The sequence below is a fragment of the Halichoeres trimaculatus genome, unplaced genomic scaffold (assembly GCF_033239565.1).
Source record: "Halichoeres trimaculatus isolate MK-OKI-2021-1 unplaced genomic scaffold, fHalTri1.1 fHalTri1_scaffold_16, whole genome shotgun sequence".
NCBI classification, from domain to species: Eukaryota; Metazoa; Chordata; class Actinopteri; order Labriformes; family Labridae; genus Halichoeres; species Halichoeres trimaculatus.
In genome coordinates, this window is record NW_027437194.1 from 11,126,455 (window position 1) to 11,151,218 (window position 24,764).

At 41.3% G+C, this 24,764-nt stretch overlaps 4 protein-coding genes across 4 annotated transcripts; 2 read left to right on the forward strand and 2 right to left on the reverse strand.

The window, feature by feature from the left end:
• Positions 1-1,680: 1,680 nt before the first annotated feature.
• On the reverse strand, positions 1,681-5,306 carry LOC141805767 (uncharacterized). Its single transcript, XM_074690956.1, has 3 exons — positions 5,168-5,306; positions 3,445-3,507; positions 1,681-3,322 (listed from the first exon to the last, which is right to left on the reverse strand). Exons 2-3 carry the CDS (start codon positions 3,453-3,455, stop codon positions 1,681-1,683), a joined length of 1,653 nt encoding a protein of 550 aa, XP_074547057.1. The 5' UTR covers positions 3,456-3,507; positions 5,168-5,306.
• An 824-nt stretch (positions 5,307-6,130) lies between these two features.
• LOC141805769 (deoxyribonuclease-2-beta-like) lies at positions 6,131-10,660 on the forward strand. The gene is made up of 7 exons (XM_074690957.1): positions 6,131-6,251; positions 7,387-7,495; positions 7,598-7,781; positions 7,998-8,076; positions 9,544-9,714; positions 9,803-9,991; positions 10,248-10,660. Exons 1-7 carry the CDS (start codon positions 6,131-6,133, stop codon positions 10,658-10,660), a joined length of 1,266 nt encoding a protein of 421 aa, XP_074547058.1.
• A 922-nt stretch (positions 10,661-11,582) lies between these two features.
• hsdl2 (hydroxysteroid dehydrogenase like 2) lies at positions 11,583-16,344 on the reverse strand. The gene is made up of 11 exons (XM_074689762.1): positions 16,113-16,344; positions 14,105-14,268; positions 13,765-13,863; positions 13,453-13,567; positions 13,228-13,331; positions 13,046-13,144; positions 12,764-12,958; positions 12,589-12,660; positions 12,204-12,350; positions 11,904-12,032; positions 11,583-11,813 (listed from the first exon to the last, which is right to left on the reverse strand). Exons 1-11 carry the CDS (start codon positions 16,127-16,129, stop codon positions 11,698-11,700), a joined length of 1,257 nt encoding a protein of 418 aa, XP_074545863.1. The 5' UTR covers positions 16,130-16,344; the 3' UTR covers positions 11,583-11,697.
• Positions 16,345-16,823: 479 nt separating this feature from the next.
• LOC141805074 (polypyrimidine tract-binding protein 3-like) lies at positions 16,824-23,555 on the forward strand. Its single transcript, XM_074689761.1, has 14 exons — positions 16,824-16,978; positions 17,848-17,911; positions 17,999-18,165; positions 18,285-18,428; positions 18,531-18,674; positions 18,792-18,902; positions 19,050-19,206; positions 19,483-19,542; positions 20,029-20,141; positions 20,230-20,263; positions 20,401-20,493; positions 20,839-21,061; positions 21,310-21,387; positions 21,515-23,555. Exons 2-14 carry the CDS (start codon positions 17,887-17,889, stop codon positions 21,645-21,647), a joined length of 1,482 nt encoding a protein of 493 aa, XP_074545862.1. The 5' UTR covers positions 16,824-16,978; positions 17,848-17,886; the 3' UTR covers positions 21,648-23,555.
• The last annotated feature ends 1,209 nt before the right edge of the window (positions 23,556-24,764 follow it).

The window sequence follows — 24,764 nt, forward strand, 5'->3', positions numbered from 1 at the left end:
AATAATAATAATAATAATAATAATAATAATAATAACAGTTTCCTCCATCATAAATTTGATGTATTAAACAGTGACTCCATGTTCCTTGGTGGACTGTGTAAGCAATGTGAAGACATAACTTGTATGCCACTTATATTGGAAATACATGATGGTATTGTTAAGCCCCTAACATGGTTCATAGGTGGTTCAGTAAGAATGATCACAATTTGAAATAAAAATTCTTTCTCACTGGTCTCTTCTCTGATAATATGAAAACAGCTAAAGGAGTCCCAGTTTACTAAATCTATATTAAACTATAGACCTGTCTTTGCCTCTTTAAGTTTTTAAAATACTTTTAAAACTATTCGTAAATATGCTCAATGGTTTCATTAAGACACAGGAACTAATGAATGGGCATCAGTACAAACTCAGAAAAATAGGAATGTTACGTTATGAGGTGTTGATAGACAACAGTGAGGAAGTTACCCAGAAAATAGCAAAGAACATGTGAAAATTAACCAAAATGAATTAGACTTATAAGAATAACGTGTGGTGTGTCAAAGGGACAAACACTGAGCTAAAGCTAGTCACACTCTAAATTATACTTACTGTTTTAATGTGTGGTATTTGAAGATGACAAATTAATTAACAGTTATTAAAAACAACAGACAACAAATTGATGAAGTCAAAAATATGCCTTAATGTTAATAAGATTTTATTTCACAAGGATAAGTGAATGGATTAATTCTGGGTTGAAGTTCAAAGAGATCATGAAATAACATTTCTTTCAGTTACATTACATCATAAACTTACTGGAAATCTCACATCGGACACATCAAAACTAAACTATCTTAATCTGTTACAATAAAAAATTACAGGCATTTTAAACTATAATGTAATCATACATTTTAATCTATTACAGGTCTTAACATTACATGTTGAATCCGTGAGGGTTACTGTTGCCAGGTCAGTTTCCAGGTTTCCATCAGTTCAGTTCAATGTGGACAGTGATGTTGGCGCCCTCTGTTAGTGATATTAAACTGAGGCTGGACAGAAATAACAGAACTGTCACAGAAATTCAGCTGAATAATTCTGAGATTTAAAAACCTTCTGATCAAATGAAGACAATGCAAACTTATTTCATCAAACACACATGAAAACATTTTGAAAATAGGCTAAAGAAGAACAAACATAGATCAATATGTTTTATCTTTCATCATAAATTGGTTTCTATACCAAGCAGATTCAGAGCGAAGATAATACAGAATATTTTCAACATAGCATGATTAAAGAGACAAACTGAGGAGTGACTGGCTCTCCTACGTCCACACGAGATCATTTCAAATAAACAAACTGAACAAATAAGAGCTCAGAGTCTGAAAATAGACCTGTACATTCGTCCAACATAATGGACTCTGTTTGATCCGTGTTGGAGTGGGGTACAGCACCCATCACCAGGAGTCATTCTTATTTACAATAAATTTATCACTGGTGGTTAAAACAGAAAAACAAAGATTGAGATTAAACAGCTTCTAAGTGGAGACTCTTCAGGAGGAAGATCACTTTCAGGTCTTTTAAAAGAAAACCTACACGTAACAGGTTCAACAAATCTGGACCAAAACTTCTGAATCAGGAACCACAGGAATACCTTTTCATCTACAGACATCTACCCACAATCATCTCATTCAGTTTTTTATTTTTTTAATATCCAAAACGGGATTTACAGGCTGCCACCATTTTGCCAAACCTGTACCGCAGTCCTGATTTTGTTCCTTCATCAGCTTTACTCTTCATCTCCTCCAGTTTCTGGACCTTCTCTGTGTCTCCTCTCTCCTTCATCTTCTCAATCAGGAAGTCCAGGTGGACGTGAATGGACAGAGAATCAACATTCAGAGCGATCTGCTCCAGTTTGACGACATGCTGGAAGGCCTCATCTAACCACTGATCTTTCTCCTTCTGAAGCTCCTCCTTTGTCTTCTCCATGTCCTCTAAGAGTCCTGATGTCTTCTCACAGTCTGCTTTACTTCTCTTATACTTCGCCTTCACATCCTGAAGTGTCCTCTTAACCTTTCTGGTCTTGGTCACGTAGATCATGTCCTCTTTCACGTGGTCAGATACAGGACATTTGTTGGTACATGCAGTGCAGTGGCCTCTGCTCATGACCTCACAGTCTCTGGGATACCAGGCCATGGTGCATCCTGGGTAGTGACAGTTCTCCTCACATTTGTTACAGCAGACAGCACCCTTGTAAAACATCAACGCCCACATTCCGCCACCAAATTTTTCTTTTTCTTTGTACGGCTCATCAACCAATACAGTGTAGTTCTGGTTGCTCTTCATCTCCTCTTCATGTTTCTTCAGGTTGTCCTGAGTCTGCTGGATCTCTTTCTGCTTCAGCTCTATCAGCTCCACTCGTTCTTGCAGGTTTTGGATGCAGGCTGTCAGTCTGATGCGTGAATTCAACACCTCAACAGTTGTTATTAGGCTCCGAGGCTTAGAGTTTTTAAGGAACTCTGTGAATTCTTCCATTTGGCTGTTTGTTAAGTCCCATGCACACTTCAAAGCTGTTTTATTTTTCCTTGTTTTCTGTTTGATTTGGTGATTGTTGAACATGAAATAAACCGGCTCATTATCCTCATCTTTGGCACACTTCAAGTTTGCATCTTCAAGAGCTTTCAGTGCATTTTCAGGTGTTATTCCATCAGAGTGTGTGATGAGGGTGATTAGGTTTTCCTCCAGGTTTTTTCCAAACAGGGAAACCACTGAGTCAAAGATGTACCTCAGACGGTCACTCAGTCGATTCTCACTGGCCTTTAACACCAAACCCACCACATTTATCTCATGGACTCCATCCTCTGAGCGAAACAAGTCAAACAGTCTCCGACTGATTTCATCGTCTTGTTCAGTTCCTCTGGTGTCTCCGTATCCAGGAGTGTCAATGATGGTCAGAGAGTACGGCAGAGTTTTATCTTCAAAACCAAAGATCTCGTACACGATCACATCTGATGTCTGACTTTCACACTGACCTTTTTCTTTATCTTGATCCCCCTGAGCATTTTTTGTTTTTTCTTCTACTATCTCAAACCAGATGTTGTCCTCCCACTTCACTCCTATGGCGTAGTTAACCAGAGCGTTGATCATAGTGGTTTTTCCTGCTCCTGTTTCACCAACCAGTAAGACGGTTCTGTTCGTCTTGTTTAAATTTTTGTTACCAAGAGTTATTCTTCTTAATGTTCCAATATTTTTTGTCTCTGGTGTCAGCTGGTAGACAGCAGGCGTTCCTGATCTGGTCAGAATACTCTTTGATATAATGTATTCATATTCTGATGTGGTGTTAGTATTCCTGCACAGAATGATGTCAACATTTTAATTTATGTCAGGATTCTAAATTCTAAAAATTTAGAATTTAAACATTGGTGTAAAAACTGCACACCTAAGTAAGAACTTTGTGCTGATCATACTTACTCCTCTGCCATGGTGATGCCTTGATGAGAGTGACAACAGTTGAAAGTATCTGATTTTTGGTCTCTAAATGAAAAACAGAGGCACAAAGTCATGGAAATTAGTTTCATAAATTCTGAATGAGGAATAGTACTGTTAAAAAAAAAAATCAAAAACTTATCTACAACAGACTTCAGAGCAAAAGGTTTGTATGGATAATTTTCAGTTTGTTTATCTGGCACTAAACTTGAAGTTTACAGTTTACCACAACATTGAAAATCAGATTAAAAGTTCTCATTGAACTGTACTTATTCAGCTGTGTTCCAGAAACACAAAATATGTAATGGTAAACCACTTGTTTGATTCACATTTTTACATGCACACAAAGACAGATGATTGAAAGAAACAGACTGATCACTGCTAGAATAAAACTTCATCAGACCTGAGGTCAATCAACCAATCAATTTTTATCTATATGGTCTTAATTCACAACCAATACGATCTCAAAACTGTACAAAAACAGCAGGCCATCATGGTACTGCAGAGCAAAGACTGTATAAGACTGTATAAAACATGGACGTAGTCTCGCCGACGTCACCCGTCTGTTTCTGAAAATGAAGCACTGGCTATAGCGGCCATATTGGTAGTGGCAAGGGCTTCGTCTACAGCCATAGGGCACCGGCCGTCACGTGACCCTCAGATGTGCCTCTTATTGGGGGAGCTCGCGATCTCAATATCTTCCGAATGGCCGAGTCAGAAATAAATCACACCCCGTACAGTGGGAGCGGGTAGTAAAGTAAGCGACTCAGACAGGAGAGTTTTTTTGAACCAGGCTGTAAATAGGTTAATTTCTGCTTTGAAAACGGCTTTTTTGGCTTGGTGTGTATATGACCACTGGTACTTCCGGAGCCAGCCTCAAGCGGACACTCCAGAAACAGCAGATTTTAGCACTTCCGCATTGTCTCATGTTCTCAGACTGGAGTTTGCCGCTTGGCAAAAAAGTTGAAATCATTCCTTTACTTTTGAAAGGGTGTGACTGTGCAATAAAAAAATCAGACCATGTCCACACAGCTGGGTATTTAGGAAACTGCAAATATTTGTAAAAGTTTAGACCTGTCATTCACACAAACCCCAGTAACACAGAACGTAAAGTGAACGATAGCCTGTGGTTGTCTAAAGGTTAGTTAGGACTAAACCAAAATCTAACGTCCCCCCCTTAGTTACAAACTAGAGAATGGATAAACATTTTCTTCTATATCATCTGAAAATTAATATCTACATATTGCCACGGACGCTTTCAGAGTTTGGACCAATGTTTATTGCTTTAAGTTTTTGATTTTATTTCTACTTAGCTTTGATGTTTAATCTGAAATGCACTCTGTTATATGCAGATGCACTATATAAAAACTTGCTTTACTATTTGTTGTAAGCACAGTGTATCTTTGACACTGTATAATAAAATAAGTTGTTCCTCATAAGCAGCAATTTATTTAACTTTACTTTCTGCAAAGAAGAAAGGAGAGTACATGTAGGAGGAGATGAAATGCACAGCTAATGTATTCCATTCCTTGATAACATTGTTAGCAAGCAAACCCATCAAACCATATGCAATTCTAAACAGTTACTACTAAGTGTATCTTTAAATACTACAAACTGTTCTTTTAAACACTACACACTGTATCTGTACACAACACATTTCTTCTTGATATGATAAATAACAATAAGTAAATAATTTTACATACCGCACCTTTAACAGCTTGTTGTAGCACTTAAACGTTTGCCTGGTCTGCCTTAAAATGCTAGTACCAATGGTGGCCAAGAGTCAGTTTGGCAGCGAGACTCCTGTCTCAGACTGATAAAATGCAAAAAGGGTTGGTGAATTTAACTTGGTGCCTTTATTTCTTTGTGTCCTAATCCCACATAAAAAAAAATCCTCACTTCTTTTACTTTCTGTTTCATAGATACTTTGAAGTCAACACAATTTCTCTGAAACCACGTGACTACCCACACCCTGCCCTGCTGCATTGTGTGTCTGGTTCTGTTTGGTGGGTGTGCCTTGAGCTTGCTTGAATAAACTGTTCTGCATGGGTTTTGCAATCATTTTCAGGTATCCAGATCCCTCTTTTCTTTGACCAGTAACTTTATTTTGAAACATTCAACATAGATATCCTCCTGACTACCAGTAGTTCAAATTTGTCCTCTGTGGAGGACATTTTTAAACCTAAATATCTTCCACTTACTTCACACTACTGAATAAACTACTCATGCCATCTACAGAGGACATTTAGGGCTTTTCAATGATACCAAATGTTAAAGGGTGGGGCTTTGGTGCCTCTCTTTTTTCATTAAGGAAAATGGCATCCATCAGTGCAAGTGCAATTTATGGGAAGAGGAAAAGTAAGTGTATAAAACTTTTTGATAAGCAAATTTTGGCTTGAAATTTTGGTGGCATATTTTATATGGAACTCTTAACAACACATTTGAATATTGTCTGAATAAATTTTACTGTATTTTAGCATTGTAATTAAGTGTTTAAAAATTGTCCTCCATAGTGGACATTTGTAGTTATTTACTTCATTTTGTTCTGTCTTTTTCAAATGACAAGAAAGGGACTCATCCTCAGAAGCAGAGAGAATTTTACTGCCAATTGTTGATGGAAACTCAGATATTGAGTTGTCTGATGAAGATCAAGATGCATAGGCAATGGAAGATGATTCAGAGAGCTCTGAGGATGAAACTCAGGCAGGGCAAGCAGATGCAGAGGAGTCAGATTAAGCAGACTGGTCCACATCCAAGTTCAGTCGGCGTCAGCTGTGGAGCAAGAATCCAAAGTACACCTTCAGTTTGTATTGTAGAAAAGGTCTGAGAAAGACAGAAGGTTTGTCCAGGTGTCAAGGCCCCTTACGATTGCTGAGTACAACACCAACATGCCATCCATCTTCCAGAAATGGAGACAAAAACATATGCATCAAGATGTTGCAGATCCGGCTGCAAGGGCAAAACATATTTGTGCACAAAGTGCAAAGTTTTCCTTTGTGTTTCCAAGTTAAACTCGTTCTTATATTTACTTTTTGGTATTTTCTTTGGCACGAAATGATTGCCATCAAGGTTCGGTTTCACATGTACAGCGTTCTGATGTCCACTGTAGTAGACACATAATATCTGAAATATAAAAAACTTTTTTTCCCAGAAAAATGTGTTCAGTATTCTAATAACCTCACAAAGATTGGGGAATATTTTCTTTCCTGGTAGTCAGGAGGATATATAGTACATGAATATTTTATCTTCTTTAGTGTATTTTAGGCCCTGATCTGCCGTTTATTCTGCTGCCTGCATACAGTGCTGAAAGGACTATAAGCTATCATGTCAAGCACCTTTCTGGACAGAATGCATAATGACAACATGTCTGAATCCACCCCAGCATCTTTATCTGGAGTGAGTTTGCTGTTTGGATACACTGGGCACAGATATGTGATGGTACTGTTACACTTTTTTACCATCAAACAAAACCTTTTTTTTCTTCAGCAGCCGCCCCACAAACTGAATAAAAATGAACTTTAAAGAATCTGTGTTACCTGTAGTTGAGTTTGTTCAGTTTATCTGCGTGAGACAAAGTACAGATCAGTGTTGACTTTACCTGGTGTCTTATCTATTTCCTGTAGACCATAGATGAAAGCCAGTTTACGGGAATGTTAAATGGTGCTCTGGAAGCTTATTGGTCAGCAAATGACCATAGCTGGTGCAGAGGTAAATAAAGGTTTCTGTGGCCTGGTAGTTCAGTGGACCACACTTTCAGAAAGGAAGACAGATTTATCCCAGACAAAGACTTAACACCTCTGCACATTTTATTCCTTCTCCAAGGTGAGTTTTTTTTTTCCTGTGTGCCTAGTTTGTTAGGACACTGAAAAAGCCAAAACAACAATCCAACTGTAGGGACTGAACTGATACGTGCTGTTGTGATTGCAGGTGAGGTAAAGATTGTCATGTGGAGGTTTGTTCTGACAGTCACTTTGCTCTCCTGGGGATCTGATGGAGCGGTGACCTGCAAAAATGAAAATGATGCTGATGTACACTGGTGAGGGAACACTTGTCTTTGAATGTCAGATTAAAAGAAGACTGCTGTCAGTATGCACCCAAAGCACACAGCTGGATTAAATAAGTGTTTCCTTTCCTTTAGGTACATCCTATACAAGGCTCCCAACCTGCCAAAAAAACAACTGACTGGGCTTGAGTATGTTTACATCGACTCAGGAGGAGCAAGAAAGATGGTGTCCTCTACAGAGAACTATAAAAGCATCAAACACCCAAACGGAGTCCTAGCAAACACACTGAGACCCCTTTTTATTCCCATCAGATCTATGGTGAGGCTCATGGCTGTTTGTGTGGATATTGAGGATCACGCCAAGGCATTAAAAATGAAGAGATATAACCTTGAGAAATCTTGCCATAGGTGATAAAACTGATGTACTCTTTGTACTTTGTATAAAGTTAGTAATTTAAAAGAATATTACTGTGATACACTGAAGCATTGTTCACCTGCTGACTACATCCCTGTCTTCCCTCTCCATTCATTTCAGCCAAGCACCTTTGGATTCATCAGCTACAGCGACCAACCTCCAGGATGCAGTGCTTCGAAAAAGTTTGGTCACAGTAAAGGTACAACACATAAAATAATTTTTTATAAAGTAGGCGCAGGCATGCAGGGGCTGGACCTTGTGTTTTCTCATAGGTCAGACCGCTTAGTAAATGAATGTTTCAAATTTTTATTTATTTTTTATTTAACCTTTACTTTACCAGGAATATTCCCACTGGGATGCAAGATCTCTTTTACAAGGGAGTCCTGGTCAAGAGCAGCATAGGACGGTTAATCCAAGTTTTACCAAGATTACCCTGTAGCTCAGATCAAGATGAAGGGGTAAAAACACTAAAACATCTTTGACCAAAGACAGAGCGAGGTCCGGTATTTTTGGAGAGGCAGATAAAGCGTGCATATGTCACCGTAGTCAGAGACAGATAAAAAGGTTGCTTGAATTTTTTTTTTTCAGAGCAACAAATGAGAAACATCCCTTGTTTCTGTAGAAGAAACCCAGCTACACCCTCAGCTTTTTTGATGGCTAAAAGACAAATTTTCATCCAGGAAGAAACCAAGGTATTTAAAAGTTTTGATCCATTCAATCCCCTCATTTGACAGAGTAAATATCTTACATCTATCTTCAACTGTCCTCTTAGATCTAGAGAAATATGTTGCTTTAGTTTCATCAGAATGTAAGACCAGCCTCAGTTTACAAAGACTTTTTTTGGACATTAAAAACAGTTTTGCAGTTGGTTGACTGCACTCTAAAGAGAAGATTCTGAGGCGTACAGGAAATTGTCATCCACATGATGTGCCTCTGTGAATTTTTTACATTAAGTATAAATGTAAATCACAAAGAGAATAGGACCTAAAATAGATCCTTGTGGAACCCCATTTTTATATTTAAAAAAGTAGAAGACAAGTTTCCCACTCTGGCGGAGAACGGCCAGCGGTCACACTACCCCCTATATGAACCAGGCCTTAGCGGGTATCACACACGCGCACGCCCTGCCTACGTCATCGTGAAGCATTTGTTTACATGAAGTGCGTTTCAATCAGAGTCAGCACAATGAGAAACAGAGAGCACTGCTACAACTTTAGAGACTTTTGGACTTATAGTAAGTCGTTTTCGCCCGACACAGCCCTCTAACACCCCTGCTTCGTTTAACTTTATTGTCGGGATGCGCTCGCGGTGACGTCAAGGATCACACGCGCTCTCCACGTGCTTGTATAAGTGCATGAAGCCTACCTCTCCGAAGCACGGCGAGGTAGAAAACTATAAAGGTTTATCTCAGAACCTCTTGAGATATACTAAGTTGAAATAAGATAAAATAAAATTTAAAAAAAGTATATTATGCATGTTCATATTTACATCCCTGCAAACTTTATCAGTTCACGATCATGTAGTTGATGAATACAACACACTTAAAGATTTGCCCTTCACAAGATTTTAAATATATAGCTTATGTTAAAGACTAACACACACTGGTCAAAAGAACAACACAGATGCAGAAACTTTACTATTCTAATTCTTTTGTTCTCCTCCTCAGGTGTTTTGATGATGGATAGCTCCATCGGTGGCACTGGAGTCTGGCTCATGCACAGCACCCCACAATTCCCGTTCAGAAGAGATCAAAATAACTTCTGGCCCAACAGTGGAGAAAACAACGCTCAGATATTTATCTGTGTCACATTTCAGTACAGCGAATTTAGAAAAATAGGTAATGAGCTCAGAGAGCAACAGACACTCTTGATATTAGAAGATACACCTCCCTGGTTGAACTGAACTCACTCACTAACTTTTTCCAGGTATGCATCTGCAGGACATCGGAGCTTTCCCATTTGAATATGATTTACCAGTTAACTTTCACCAAGAACTGAAGGACGCTGTGAACTGGGTCCAATCTCCCCCACTAAATAATTTCAGGGAGCTGACATCAACTGACTTGACTCAAAAGTTTTACAGCATTGGTAAACAACAATCCAATCAGCCAAAAGGTAAGATGTCTGCATGTTAGCCGACCTCCTCCTACCAACATTTCCACAATGTCCTGGGCATGGCCATTTAATCTAACCACACTAGTAACTTTTCTCACACATCCTGCTTAAAACCCAAAAAGTCAAAAGGGTCATAAGGCCTCACTTTAATGGTCCCCATGTTCATCCTGAAAATCAAGCTCAAGCAAGCTTTTTCTCTTGTGCAGGTAATCAACAAGCTCTAATCTATTTATTCTTCCTCTTTTTTTTCTTGCAGTTGGAGATCTTTATGTCACTATTGCACAGGGACTTGACACTGATCTGAAGGTCCAGACCTGGGGCTGCCAGCGTGACCGTCTGCGCTCTTATTGTGTTTCTGGAATTCATAAAGTGCTCAACGTCAAAAGTATTTTGACCCATCTGGGCAACTGGCAGCCTCAACATGACCATTCAAAGTGGTGTGTAGCTCAGGATCAAACTAAACACTGGACCTGCATCGCTGATGTTAACAGGGCTATAACCCAGTATGAGAGGCGAGGGGGGGCGCTGTGCTTTGAGAACGAAGAAATCCAAAAGATGTTTCTGCAGTTTTCCAGGGGGATAGAAGACTGCTCTGATCTAAACATTATGGACGTGACTGAGTGTGAGCCAGATCCTGACACTGACATGGGTCCTTCCCTGATGGGCTGAAGACAGCTCATCCTGGGTGTCTGGGCCCAAATCTGGTTTTCCTCTGGCGTGTTTCTGGGTTATTGATTTGACCCTGTAACATACCTAACAGGATCTTTGGGATATTAGAAACTCATTGGACGGTAACTGGTCTATCGTTAACTTTAAAGTATACTACATAGGGACCGGTTGTGGGTGTAATGAGTTTTATTGTTCTAGGAAAAATTATTAATGATAAATTGGTGCTCTTTAGGTAATTTTGGTTTAACACCAGATGTGGACAGTAAAGATGCTGCTGCTGCTTTAATAACCCTTGCGTTTATAATGAATTAAGCATTAAAAGATTTCAGCAGAGATATTTTCTCCAACTGTTTTAATCATAAATGTCATAAATTCGTTCATCCACACTCTGCATTTCCAGTTTCAAACAACACCAAAGAAATATGAATGAAAAGACGGTAGGCTGATCAGTTTTCTAAACATTGGTTTTAACAATCTCACCATGATCTTAAAGGATCCATACTATCAATCTGAGCCGAAAGAAGGCAAAACCACATCCAGATGAGGGTGGCGCTGCGTGATGTTGAGAGTGACAAACAGGAAATACTCCGTGGACCAGACAGTCTCAATTCAGTTTGGCCTTTGCAGTCTACACAGGCTATGAAGGCCAGGTCCTCTAAATGCTGCAGCCTTCGTGGGCTGCAGACCCTGAACTGGGACACAGCAATAGTCCGCAGGCTGTGGTTCACGGAGTCGGTGACCTTACGAGCTTACTCAGCCAGCTGTTCTGTCACCAATCGAGTGACAGTAAGGCCCATACTCTATACTCCAGTATAACATTGTATGAATGGTAATGTAAAAGCAAAGGCGCTTAGCAATTTTACCCATGATGCAATGTGGCAGCAAGTGTAAGGGAGCCTCAGCTTCATAAACATTCTCACAGTTTAGTTTATTAATAAGAAGAGTTTTATTGTTAAAATGTCATCATTAATTTCCATTAAGGCAACATGTACAGTGAAGGGGTGGGGCCTCAGATAGCCCAGGGGCGTGGCTCAGTCTCACAGTTTGGCCTTCTTCATTTTGCCCATCAGTTTCTCCAGTTTGATGGCGAGCGTCATGTCTCCTTTGATCCGCAGCTTCCCTGACATGAACGCCATCGTTGGCTTCATCTTACCTGAAACCGCAGCACACAGCTGTTACTGTGGAAAAACAAAGAACCAACTCCACTTCTTACTAGTATAGCACCACAGTGGGAACAACTCACCTGCAAACATCTTGCTAAAGTCATTGGAGTCCATCGCCATGACAACATCTGCTTTGACAGGCGGCTGACCCTGCCCGGTGCTGCCTGCGCCGCTTTTCAAGTCCAGAAACCAAACCCCCGCATGTTCTCCTTATAAGGTCAAAACACAGCAAGATGAGGAACACGTCTGCAGGATGGACAGCTCAATTCTCATTCTCACCTGGCTGGTGAACACTAACAAACTGACAGGATGTCCTTATATGGACACTATCAGGATGTCCTTATATGGACACAGCTTTTCTCCTAACAGACCGCTGTTACCTGATAGGTCGAATTGATAGATGCCCTGTGTTGACTTGACGACATCCTCGTTGATGACTCCTCTGATGGCACTGAAGGTGCTTTCAATTGGTCCACTGGAGGTGGGCGCGGCAGATGACTGAGGTGGCTTGAAGGCCGGGGTGGCTCCTAGCAAAAGAAGAGACAGGGTGTGACTTAATCAGACACTAGGGGGCGATGAATTGGCTTTGTTGACATTATAGAGCTAACGTTAAGTTTATTTTGTCACTGATTTTCCATGACGGACTCGTCACTTGTCCACGATAAGCCCACTTCTCACCCAGTGACAGCAGAAATAGGCTCCACCCCCTCACACCACCACACTCTTAGCAGAAAAGATATCTGACGAATGATTTGTGGTTCTCACCGTGTTGCTCCATCTGTTGGGCTAGGGCCTCAGGTGCTTCATCCAGGAAGAAGTCTGGCAGTAATGGATGACCTGTTCACCAATCAGAGTGCACTCTTAGTACCACATTACTTTCAGTGTGAACAGGCTAGACACACCTGTACTAGTTATTTTAGCTTAATTCTGTCATTCTCACCTGGCTCGACGGCGTACTGATCAAAGTCCTGGATGCCCTGCTCCTTCAGAATGTCTTCATCCACCAGGAAGTGACCTGTGTAGTCCGTTGGCCGGGTCAGGATGGCATAGGCAGCGTCTGCTATGATGTCAGCTGTACGACACTGTTTCCCTATACCGTCCCCGCCCAGCATGTCCATGGCTGCTGTCTGGATCGCTGTGAAAACAACAGAGGTTTGAGCAGGATTAAGTTACGCCCTCCAGGTTAGCATTGTGTGTTAGCATGCTAACATTAGCCACTGACCAGTTCGAGGCCAGAGGGCGTTTACAGCAATTTGACCTCTGAACTCTTCAGCCATCCCCAGCACACACATGGACATGCCATACTTTGCCATGGTGTACGCTGAAAGTAAAAAAAACAGGTGTTTCAGAGTTACACAGGTGCATTGTGATTGTGGGATGCTGCAGGCTGGTTTCTGTGGTTACCTGTGTGGTTCTTAAACCAGATTGGGTTCAGGTTGAGCGGAGGTGACAGGTTCAGGATATGAGGACTGGAACTCTTCAGCAAGTGAGGGATGACCAGTTTAGACCTGAAACACACAACAAAGACATTGTTAACAGAAGTCTTCGCCTATAGACACAGAATTAATTAATACATAGTGTGCGTGTGCATTTGCATGTGTGTGTGCATGTGTGTGTGTGTTCTTGTACGTTAGGTAGGTGCCCCTAAGGTTGATTCCCAGCATCAGGTCGACCTTCTTCATGGGCGTCTGCAGAGTTCCTGTCAGGCTGATGGCACTGGCATTGTTCACTAAGATGTCAATTCCTGCCAATCAGAGACAAACTCTATGATGATGTCTTCACCAATAAATAATGGGCTTCAGACTACATCACACTGACATGTCTGTAAAATCATTGTCACAAGATCTACAAACCATCAGGATCTGTTTTTAACAACATCTTACAGAGTGTCCTGACTCCTGATGTTTTTTTTTCTAAGTCTCAAATCTTTGAATGCTTTACCCCCAAACTTGTCGACAGCTTTCTGAACAGCTTCTCCGATCTGCTGCTCATCACGGATGTCAACAACACAGGCCAACGCTTTCCCTCCAGCTGCCTCCACTGAAAGACACACAAACACAACACACACAATACACACAGTAAATAAAGATAACAGCATCAAGCAAACAGCAGAGAATCACGGTTTAACTGCTTTCTGACAGCCTGAAGGCATCTGAGCAGCTCCTGTTAGCACTTGTCCTCAAACTAAGTTAAACTACCAGAGAAAGTTTCTGGATTTTGGACTCAGCCTGGCAGCCTGTAACTCCTGCTGCTGTTCATGATTTAGCTGTTAGCTTCTCACCCTCCTGTGCAGCTGTGTAGATGGTCCCTGGGAGTTTGGGGTGGGGCTCAGCAGTCTTGGCAGCAATGATAATGTTAGCTCCATCTCTGGCTGCTTTAAGAGCAATGGCTTTTCCGATCCCCCGACTTGCTCCAGTGATAAAGAGCGTGCGTCCAGCTAACTTCCTGAAAAACAAGAGAGGGAGAAAGCGTTAGCTAATCCACGTTTAATGCAGACGCCCCAGAGATGTAATGCAGGACAGTCGTCCCACGCCACCAGAGGACAGAGCAGAACAGAAGAGTAACAGTTCTCCGCTCTTTATACACACAACAGCAGCGTATGCTACCTGCCTCCCTCTGTTCCATCTGGGTTAATTATGTACAGTTTCCACTTGAACATTATGCACAAACACAGACTCTGGTTCACATTAAAGAAATGATTTTTATGTCCTCCCAATGAAACAACAAACAAACTAGAGCCCGACCAATACGGGATTTTTGGAGCCGATGCCGATACCGCTACTGGGGGCAAAAAAAAGCCGATTTCCAATATATTGGCTGATATCCGATAAATAGACCGATATCCGATATATCGGCTGATAAATATAAAAAATTCATTGATATACACAGGATATATACTGTACTGTTTATGAACACAAATCATTATATATACTATATACTATCATATTATACCCATATGACAGAGAGAGACCACTATTAAATTAAAACAAGGAAGTTTAATTATAAAACTGTCAATATAAGAACTGTAGTGTTAACCAATGATAAAAAAGAACAAGCTGTAAACACAAGAATAAATAAAGAAGTCAAACTTTAAACACAGTAAGTAGAAAAAAAGTCAAACTATAAACACAAGATGAGCAACTTACACAATGTTAAAACGCCGTATTATAGTCTCACATTAGATAATGGTGGATGTGTGACATAACAGTACCGTTTATCTCTGTTTATCTCTCAAAAAATCAAGTAACACAATGATAAAACGCCGTTCTATAGTCTTACATTACATAATGGTGGATGGAGGGGGCGGTGTGCAGCCCAACACACAGACACACAGGAATAGGAGTGACAGAATCGGCTACATTTTGGCAGATGTTGATTAATCGGTCACAGGCATAATCGGCCCAATTAATTGGCCCGACTGATTAATCGGCTCTAAAAGAAACCCCTGCAGTTAGTCTCTCTGAACAGAACCCGACCACACAGTCCCTGCTGAGGCGCTCTCAGTGGTCTCTCCTGTGGATCACTTTGTGACTTCACTCTGAGCTCTAGTCAGTCCAGGGTCTCAAAGAAATCCTGCAGCATATTAACGCAGAGCTGACTGATAGGGATGGCAGCCAATCACAGAGTGGGATTTCGGGGTGACAAGAGGGGAGGTCAATGAGGTTAACAGTTGGGCTGGTGACACCCTTTGGATAAGCCCTTTCCTCTGTTAGCCTAGTTTTTCTTTAAAATTGAACAAATCATCATCAGCTGGCTTTAGGATCATACAAAGACTCAGTCCAGTTCTTATCTGTAGACCTTTAAGTTTAATATATTCTTCCAACAATTGCTCACAGTGTGTGTTTTTCTGTAGCTTACGATATGTTTTTTAAAATTTCCAGTTATGTGATGACTGAAGGACTGCTACTCTGTCCGTCTGACCCCGTGAACAGGATCAGATCTGGCTCAGAGGTCTGCTAATAGGACTCTGTATGCAGGACACACACTTGACAAGAGCAGCTCTGTGTGACGAGCAGGTTTAACCAAACTCCGTGTCATAACTCTCAGTCTTTGAACTCTTCAATGTAAAAGGTCGAATGACGGACAGACCCGGACCGCTCACAGATCCAATTAAAACCGTGTCCCGTCGATGAGGCTTTGATAAACTCTTGATTTGAAGATGTTGGACTCAAAGTCCGTTTTATGTGGAGCAGCCCAGGGGTCTGGTATTGATCGGCTGCGATGTCTCGGTGTTTCTGTCGGCTAAAGAACATTTACAGATTAGTGGGTTTACCAGCTGACTCACTCACCCTGTATTCTGCAGCATGCTGGCTCTGATGGTGGAGGGTTGAACAGGTAACACACCTTTCACACTCTTTCTGCTGAACAATGACCACCAGAGTTCTTCTTCTCCACCTTTCACCCACTTCAAGATGACAACTTAACCGGATGTCAACTACTCTGCTGAACTTCCGGTCTGCAGGCAAAGATCTTCAGCAGCTGGTGAGATGTTCAACTTGAGGGGTATCGCTATCCCTGTTTTTCTGTGGGCGAAAGAAAAGCAGTAACGGTGAATAAGTCACAAGGTCACAACGGGGGTCTTCAACAAAGAAAGGTGAAAAGCAGATCAAAAATTTTCTGTTTTCAAAGATTGATATTTAATTCATCATCTTTGAAGTGTATATTTTCATGTAGGATGAAATGTTATGATAAATTACTTCCGCGTCTCACGGCCCTGCCTTTTTCTCCTGTGAAAGAGGGATTCATGATTTTATTACTCTAAGTCAATTTGATTATTTGTTCTTTTTTCTCTTTTTTTTCAAACAGATAAAACGAAGTACATATCAATAAATAGTTGTTTTAGAGACACTGTGGATATATGTAACTTGCTGTTTTGGTTCAAAGTGTTTCAGATTTTTTTTTCTCTCACTGTTTAATCTTATTATTATTTCTCTCTTCTCTCTGTCTGCCTCTCATTCTCTCTCTCTCTCTCTAAAAGGCGGGTCCGCTCCAGCTTCCATATTTTTCTCGTGACGTCACCAAACAGGAAGTGAGCTCGTTGTTCTCCGTGGTTGCTGCCTGGCTGCGGAGCGGGAGGCTCGCGGACCAAAACAACTATCCCTCTCCCTCCTCTTCATCCCTTTCATCCTCTTCTCTTCTCGGGGACCATGGACGGGTGAGCGCGGGAATACCATTCCGAATCTTCCCCGAAAATTCCCGCCGCTGTGTTTCCGCCCTTCCTCCCTCGCGTTTCCTTGGTGACTGAACCGCACCTGCGCGAGCAAACCCCCTCCCCGTTTGTTGTTGTTGTTGTTGTTGTTGAAGATGAATTGTTTACTAAGATATTATCACTAAATGACAAATAAATGCTCTAAGTCTTTGTTTCCCGCTCTCCTCACGCGCTAGTATCGGTATTTGTTTTGGCTGAAAGTGTCGCGTGCGAAGAGTGACGATTCAGCGGCTCATTTGATTGGCCGAAATCCCGCGATAACTGAATGATCAGGGAACAGACGGTGTAACTGAACTGTAGCTACCTTATCACCACAGTGTAACAATCTGTGACGTTTGCTCCTCGGTTATGATGTCACAGAACAGGTGAAAGTGTCCTCTGTGCCAGGACAGTGACAATTAAAATCAGGGACTAATTATAAATGAGCAGAATTCAAATTCAGATAGGACTGAGCTAAAATCAGACATTCTGATTGGTCAGTAGAAGAATAATGAAGCATTTGTCATCGTGTTTCAGGTGTCAGAGCAGAAATCAGTGAGCTGAAGACTTCTCCTGAGCTGCAAGACACATCTCAGTTATGTTTGAGCAGATCAGATCATAATCCTCTAAATAACAGGAGATGTGTAGCAGAGGCTCAGCTCTGAGGGAAATTACACAAAGTGATCAGAAACATTCAATAATTTACTTCATTAACCATAAAAAGAAAAGAATGAATGAATGACATAATCTCTGTCTTTCAGCTCCATAGAAAAACAAAAGGAGGGATGATTTGTTTATTGTCTTGTGTTGTGTTTGTCTTGTGTTTTTCTCTGCAGGAATCAGACTCCACTCCCTCTGTCAGCTGCGCTGCGATCATGAGCATGTCACACCTGTCCACAGGTGAGAGTCTCTGTTTCCTGTCAGTGTTTGAATGTATCTGTCTACATCACTTCTGAGTACTAAAGCTGTGTCTGCGTCTGTCTACAGTGGATGGCACTGACAGGCTTTGTGTTTCTGAGCACACTCAGTGCATCCCATCTCGGGTCCTTCACCTGCGTCAGCTGCCTATTGACGTCTCTGAACAGGAAGTGCTTGCTCTGGCACTTCCTTTTGGCCGAGTTAGTAAGCTAATAACACTGAAGTCCAAAAACCAGGTAAAGGTTCAAAGCTAACTTCTAAAAGGTAACTGCTTAAGCATAGTATAACTCTTCCTATTCACTTGCATTTCATCATTGGTTCTGTCTTTGTCTTTTTGTGTGAAAAAACTGCTCAGGCGTTTTTAGAAATGACTTCAGAGGAAGCTGCTGTTACCATGGTGAACTACTACACTTCGGCCCCACCCACTGTCAGGAACCAGCCAGTCTTCATTCAGTTCTCCAACCACCGTGAGCTCAAGACCGACAATCTGACCAATCAGGTAGCATGCAGCTTTTGCCCCTCACACCTCATCCTAATTTATATTTTCAGATAACATTTGATCCCAAATTTTTTTTTATATTGTTTGATTTTGAATGTACAGAGAGCCATCAGTGCTGCAGCCGTGCATCCTGGGACTATGGCAGCGGGCGGCGAGGGGCGTGGCTTAGCCCTTGGTCAAAGTCCTGTCCTGAGAATTATCATCGAGAATTTATTTTACCCGGTGACTCTGGAGGTCCTTCAGCAGGTTTGCAGTTGCAAAGAACAGTACTGTGTGTATAGAGTGTGTGATGTAGAGTTAGTAGAAAAGATGTAGATGTTTTGACATAGATGTGTCCCATTTTATTCTCTGGTGTGGTTTCAGATCTTCAGTAAGTTCGGCTCGGTGTTAAAAATCATCACCTTCACCAGAAACAACCAGTTTCAGGCTCTGCTGCAGTTTAGCGACACTGTGCAGGCTCAGCATGCAAAGACTGTAAGTCAGGTTCACACACACACACACCTACATATACACACTCAGGTTTAGATCATGGGACAAACAAAGTACTCAGATTCAGACCCTAACCACCAGTCCCAGCTGTGAACCATTTAGGCATCAGCTCTCTTTTCTCCTTTCTTTCAGTCTCTGGACGGTCAAAACATCTATAATGGCTGCTGCACGCTAAGGATCGACTTCTCCAAACTGAGCACACTCAATGTAAAGTACAACAACGACAAGAGCCGGGACTTCACCCGTGCTGACCTCCCTACTGGAGAGCTGGACCCCACCGCAGCATTCGGTAAGGACAGCTCCTGCTAAATGCTAAGCTAACACCCTGCAAAGATTCAGGATCTGAATCGGGTGCAGGTTTAAGTTTAGGATCTGTCACATGTACAGTCTGTAGAAACTCACCCTGATCAAACACAACTCCCAGAGTCAGGGGTCTGTTTCAAAGCTCTTAGTTCTGATTGGACAGCTCCACAGGTGACATCTGAAGTCATTACCTGCTGGTGTTGATTTAACTAACCCTCTGGATCTCACCTGCTCAGTGACTAAAGATGACTTTATATTTCAGGTGTAGCTCTGCCTCCATACGGGGCCACAGCTTTCCCCCCAACGTTCCACCAACACACAGGTGAGACACAAACATAAAGGTAAGACACACAGACACACACAGGCTATGTTTCCATGCTGTCAAAATGTGGGTTTCTGAAACCTTCAGCCTGTTAACATGCGTGAGCTTATTCCTGTTAACATGATATCCCAATCAAGGCACGACGCACGGTCAACATTTTAATACACAGAGAACATAATGGCGCAATGCACGTCATTTCTGCTTCTTTTTCCTGTACCTATAGCAACAGCAGGGACCACAAACAAAACAGCATCAGCATGGCAGACTTCCTGTGCTCACTCTTTGCAAACAGAACATATGAGCATATTCTGTTTTTTAAAAAAGGTTGTTGGTGTTTACATGGCTTTGCACAACCAGGGTTATCGCTCATTTTCATAATATGAAAGGGTTAATGACTACATGTAAACGCAGCACACGCAGGTGAGGGTTTGGGTTTAGGTGTGTATACAGCGCTTTGTGTTTGTTTCACATTAAGTTTTTTCTCAGGTCTGTCAATGGCTGCTGTCCCTGGCTCGTTGGTGTCTCCTCCTCGTGTTTCCCTGCAGGTGGCACCACCTGCTGTCCACTCTGTGCTGCTGGTGTCCAACCTGAACCCAGAGGTCAGAGGTCTCTCACACACATACACATAGACACACAGCACTTCACTGCACTTGTAGCAGATTCTAATGAGTGTGTTTGTCTCTGCAGAGCATCTCTCCTCACTGCCTGTTTATCCTCTTTGGTGAGAAACTTAAGACTTCAACTCAAGACTCTAGCTGCTCAGAAAACACAGCATCTTTAATAGAGTGTGTGTGTGTGTGTGTGTGTGTGTGTGTGTGTGTGTGTGTGTGTGTGTGTGTGTCTGTGTGTGTTTTTCAGGTGTTTATGGGGACGTTCAGAGAGTTAAAATCCTCTTCAACAAAAAGGAAAGCGCTCTCGTCCAGATGAGCGACGCCACTCAGGCTCAACTCGGTCTGACACGGTTTCATGCTTTTATTCTGAAATCTAATAATGTTATTCAGAGAGACTTTTTCGTTGTTGTTTTTTCTTTGGATTCAAAGTAAGCTGAAAAACAGGAGAGAAATAAAATCTGAATGGAGTCAATGAAACAGCTCTAAAAGTAAAGATCTTACAGGAAATGAATATGTGAGAGTGAGGACTTCCTCCTCATCTCTCTTAAGATCTGTAACCACAAACATCAGATGAACAGATAATTACAGACAGAGAATAACATAGGGTACAAAAAAAAATAAATATCACATTAACAAACTACAACAAGCAGCTGAGTTTGATTTAGTTTTTATGTTGCCTCGACAGCAATGAGTCACCTGAACGGTCAGCGTCTCCATGGTAACGTCATCAGAGTGATGCTGTCCAAACACCCCGTGGTGCAGCTGCCTCGTGAGGAGGCAGGGCAAGATGAGCAGGTGCTGACCCGTGACTTCTCAGGCTCTGCCCTCCACCGCTTCAAAAAACCTGGATCCAAAAACTTCAACAACATCTTCCCTCCGTCAGCAACGCTGCACCTCTCCAACATCCCGTGAGTTTGAATTTCTCTCCTTCATTTCTCTGTCCTGTATTTCTGTCTCATGTCTCTGCCTTATGTTCCTGATCCATGTCTTTGTCTCATGTTTCTGGCCCATGTTTTTGTTTCCATCATTTAATACTCTCCTGTGACTTTCCAAAGTTTCTGTGTCCTTTTATGTTTCTTCATGTTACTTAGATTTAAAGTTTTTTCGTCATGTCTCTATCAAGTTTCTGTCTCATGTTTCTGTCTCATGTCGGCAGCTCGTCAGTCAGTGAGGAGGAGTTAAAGGACTTGTTTTCCTCCAGTGGATTCTCGGTCAGAGCCTTTAAGTTCTTCCAGTGAGTACAAACAGACTCTAGTTTCTGATCTTTTTGTTGCTCAACATTAAAGCCCCGGTCAGGGACTTTTTTTCAGACTTAATCCCTAGTCTCGGCATACACTGATGTCACTTCCTCTCCCTCACAGGAAGGACAGGAAGATGGCTCTGATGCAGCTGGCGTCTGTTGAGGAAGCCATCGAGGCTTTGATTGCTTTGCATGACCACCAGCTGGATCACAACCAACACCTCCGAGTCTCCTTCTCCAAGTCCACCATCTGACCCCAAGTCTCTTCCCCCCAGTCTACCATCTGACCCCATCCTCTATTTGTTGGGAACAGTTGGACCAATGCGAAAGCTTTTTGTGCCTGCACACTCGGTGACATCACAGCGCTGACATCAGAGGGGGCGTGTCCATGCTGACCCTGGTTACAGAGCACATTCCTGAGCAGCCCTGCTGCATTGGGGGTAACAAAGTCCAAATAAGAGCTAATTTGAGTTGAACTGTTTTTGTCTAAATGTTTAGAAACTGATGCAGAAAAATCCTCTTTTTACAGTAAACTACAGAAACTTACAAAATAAGAGTCGTTTTTTAAAACTCTGTACATGATAAAAGTTTTTATTTAAACTCGGCATGGATCAAAGTTTGGTCTCAAACTCTCTGAGCTTGTTTTTTTTTTCTGCCTTTTCATGAACCGTGGAAAACAATCTCTTCTCTAGGGGAAAAACACTGATTGAAAGTTTTGTATTCAGTGACGTGCCTTTCCCACCGGCACCTCATGCTACTGATTTATCTCCTTTTATTATTGTTCTTATTATCACATTTAATAATTTAATTTTATACTTTTACTGAAATCTCAAACTTCTGTGCCTTATTTTCAGTCGTTCTGCTGGTTTGGGTGTTTGGGTAGTTTTTGTTGTTTTTCAGGTGAAAGGTTTGTTCCAATCAGCTGTTGATCTTTTTAAGGGGTTTGAAATAATGAATGTATTTATACTCTAAAAGCTGAAATATTTGATGTGCTTGATGTCCCGCCCACCTGACATACCTGTGTGAGTGTATTTATCTGTATGTGTATCCGAGCTCTTAGTAAAATCAATCCACCTGTGAGGCTTTCTTTCTGTTTTACTGCTTTGAGTTCATCAGTAGCGCCCTCTCCACTGCGTGTAATTCACGCTGAGCTGTGATCAGTCCATCTTTGTTTCCTTACTGTTATTTATTCCCTATTTTGATCAAAACTTTTGTTTTTCTAGTTTTTCCTTTCTTTGAATCTTCAGATTCCTTTTAGTTGTTTTGATTTTTGGGCGTCAGAAAGGAAACATGCCACAAACAAGCAGGAAGCTGCCACTCCCCAGTTTGCCTTCTGACCTCTGGGTAATGACAATTCTTCTCTGATTCTTGACCTTTGTCTTAATATTTATTTTATGAGTCTTTAATCAAAAAAAGTTCATTTTGTCATAAGGTCTTTATAGAGGGGGCGGGGTCAAACAGCCAAAGTTTTTGTGCCTTTTTTTAACCGGACCAATTTATTCCTGTATTTTGACATTACTTCCTGTTCTCATGGATAATGGTCAGTTTGCTTTTTATCCTCACAGAACATTTTAAACATGAATCTTTAAGTTTTGAATGTTCATGTGTTCAAAGTTTGATAATCATCAGGACCAAACATCAACTCTTCCATAAATAGAGCTTAACAACCTTTCATTGAACCACGCCCATACACATACAGCCCCATCTACTATCATCAGTATGGTCATCACTATGGTCATCTTATGGTCACATTTTCCTACTATTGTCATTGCATTTTCATCCTGTCATCATAAAATTAACATGAACACATCAAAACATCAGCCTTACATAATTTAAGATTGATTGTGAATTATTGAAACAGTTTCCAGAGCTCCAGGAAACAATCTGAACTGTTTTTTACTGTTCACTGAGGGTCTGAATGTACATGCTGGTTTTCTGCTGGTGAATGTAGAGCTGTTGTGGTGCATTGTGGAAGCAGCAGGGACTTTATATCATTGACGCCATCATCTTATTATTATTACTACTGTTTGAAATATTTTAATATTGTATCTGTGCATGTTGAGAAATGTTTGTTGACTTTATTTTGAAAGAGAGACAGGAAGTTGTAGCATGAATCACTGAATAAAGAAATCATCTGACAACCAATCACTGTCCTCAGTTCCTGCCATCCCTACCCACTGGCTGTCCCCACAGCCAATCAGACTCCAGCAGCTCCTGGAAACAAACAGCTGATGGTCCAGTTTGAAAGATAAAACTTTAATGTTCTTGTGTTGACACAACCCTCTGTGATTGGTTGCTTCGCAGACTACAGCAGATGATTTTTTTCTTTTAAAAAAAAAGACAAATTCTAATGATCTCATTGGACGACAGCCGCAGGGGTTCGTCCGACTCATAGATGTCATCAACCAAACCCCCTTATGCTATGCACAGCTAGAGGCAAACAGTAGAGCAACACAGCTTTAAAAAACACACACAAACACACACATACACACACGCACTCACGCTCTGTACAGTGTTTAGACTCCTCAAACAAACATTAAGAAATGTGTTTTGCTGTTCATTTTTGGTCCTGTGTTTGTTTGTTGTTATTGGTGAATCTGTGAAATGTTGGACAGAATACTGACTCATTCAGTGCTCAAAGGTTTTTTTTTTTTTTTTTAGGAGGAGGGGCAAACTGAACAGCCAATCAGAACAGAGGATTATTGGCATTTTTCTGCAGAAACTGAACATGTGTTTCATTTGGATGATGAATGTTGAACTTTCATTTGAGTTTTTGTAAAAAGCTTTAAATAGAACGACAACGATAAGTCTTTTCTCTTCTTGAAATGACAATTCCTCAGATGAAGTTTTGAATGACTATCCAAACACATCATAAAACATGTTTCACATTTACAAACCAACCATCCAGAGGTTAGACCTCTTCAGAAACCTTTCAAGGATGAGGATGAAAGTTTTCAGGTACATGCTGAAAAACCTTCTTTGGAAAGTTTGATGTTTCATTCAGAAACACTTCAGACTTTGAGGGAATGTTTGGACACTCGGACGACTCAGATGGTCCAAAGTTCAAACACTTTGTTCTTGTCTAAAAGGGTTTGTATAAACTATTATCCATCACAATTACTATAGAGGACAAACAGCCAATCAGGAGAGAGAACCTCAACTCTCTTCTGATTGGCTGATAGGTTGTGTCTTTTTCAGAGTCTGACCGAAGATCAGCAGATTCAGTTTGATGCATCACTCCTCTTGTTTTCTTTTTGTTTTTTCTATAATGCATTCTCCTGCTTGTTCTGGCATTTAGCACCAAAAGGAACATAAATAGTGTGACACACACACACACACACACACACACACACACACACACACACACACAC

Bases quoted from the DNA above. Each gene is read 5' to 3' on its own strand.
- LOC141805769 (XM_074690957.1), top strand. From the start codon at position 6,131: ATGATTCAGAGAGCTCTGAGGATGAAACTCAGGCAGGGCAAGCAGATG. The intron at 6,252-7,386 runs GTACACCTTCAG...TTGTGATTGCAG, and splicing joins CTGTGGAGCAAGAATCCAAA to GTGAGGTAAAGATTGTCATG. The intron at 9,715-9,802 runs GTAATGAGCTCA...AACTTTTTCCAG, and splicing joins CAGCGAATTTAGAAAAATAG to GTATGCATCTGCAGGACATC.
- hsdl2 (XM_074689762.1), bottom strand. The intron at 12,959-13,045 runs GTCAGTGGCTAA...TTGTTTTCACAG, and splicing joins CGCCCTCTGGCCTCGAACTG to CGATCCAGACAGCAGCCATG. The intron at 12,351-12,588 runs GTGAGAACCACA...TTCTTTTGCTAG, and splicing joins CCAACAGATGGAGCAACACG to GAGCCACCCCGGCCTTCAAG.
- LOC141805074 (XM_074689761.1), top strand. From the start codon at position 17,887: ATGAGCATGTCACACCTGTCCACAG. The intron at 18,903-19,049 runs GTAAGTCAGGTT...CCTTTCTTTCAG, and splicing joins AGGCTCAGCATGCAAAGACT to TCTCTGGACGGTCAAAACAT. The intron at 20,264-20,400 runs GTGAGAAACTTA...TGTGTTTTTCAG, and splicing joins CTGCCTGTTTATCCTCTTTG to GTGTTTATGGGGACGTTCAG.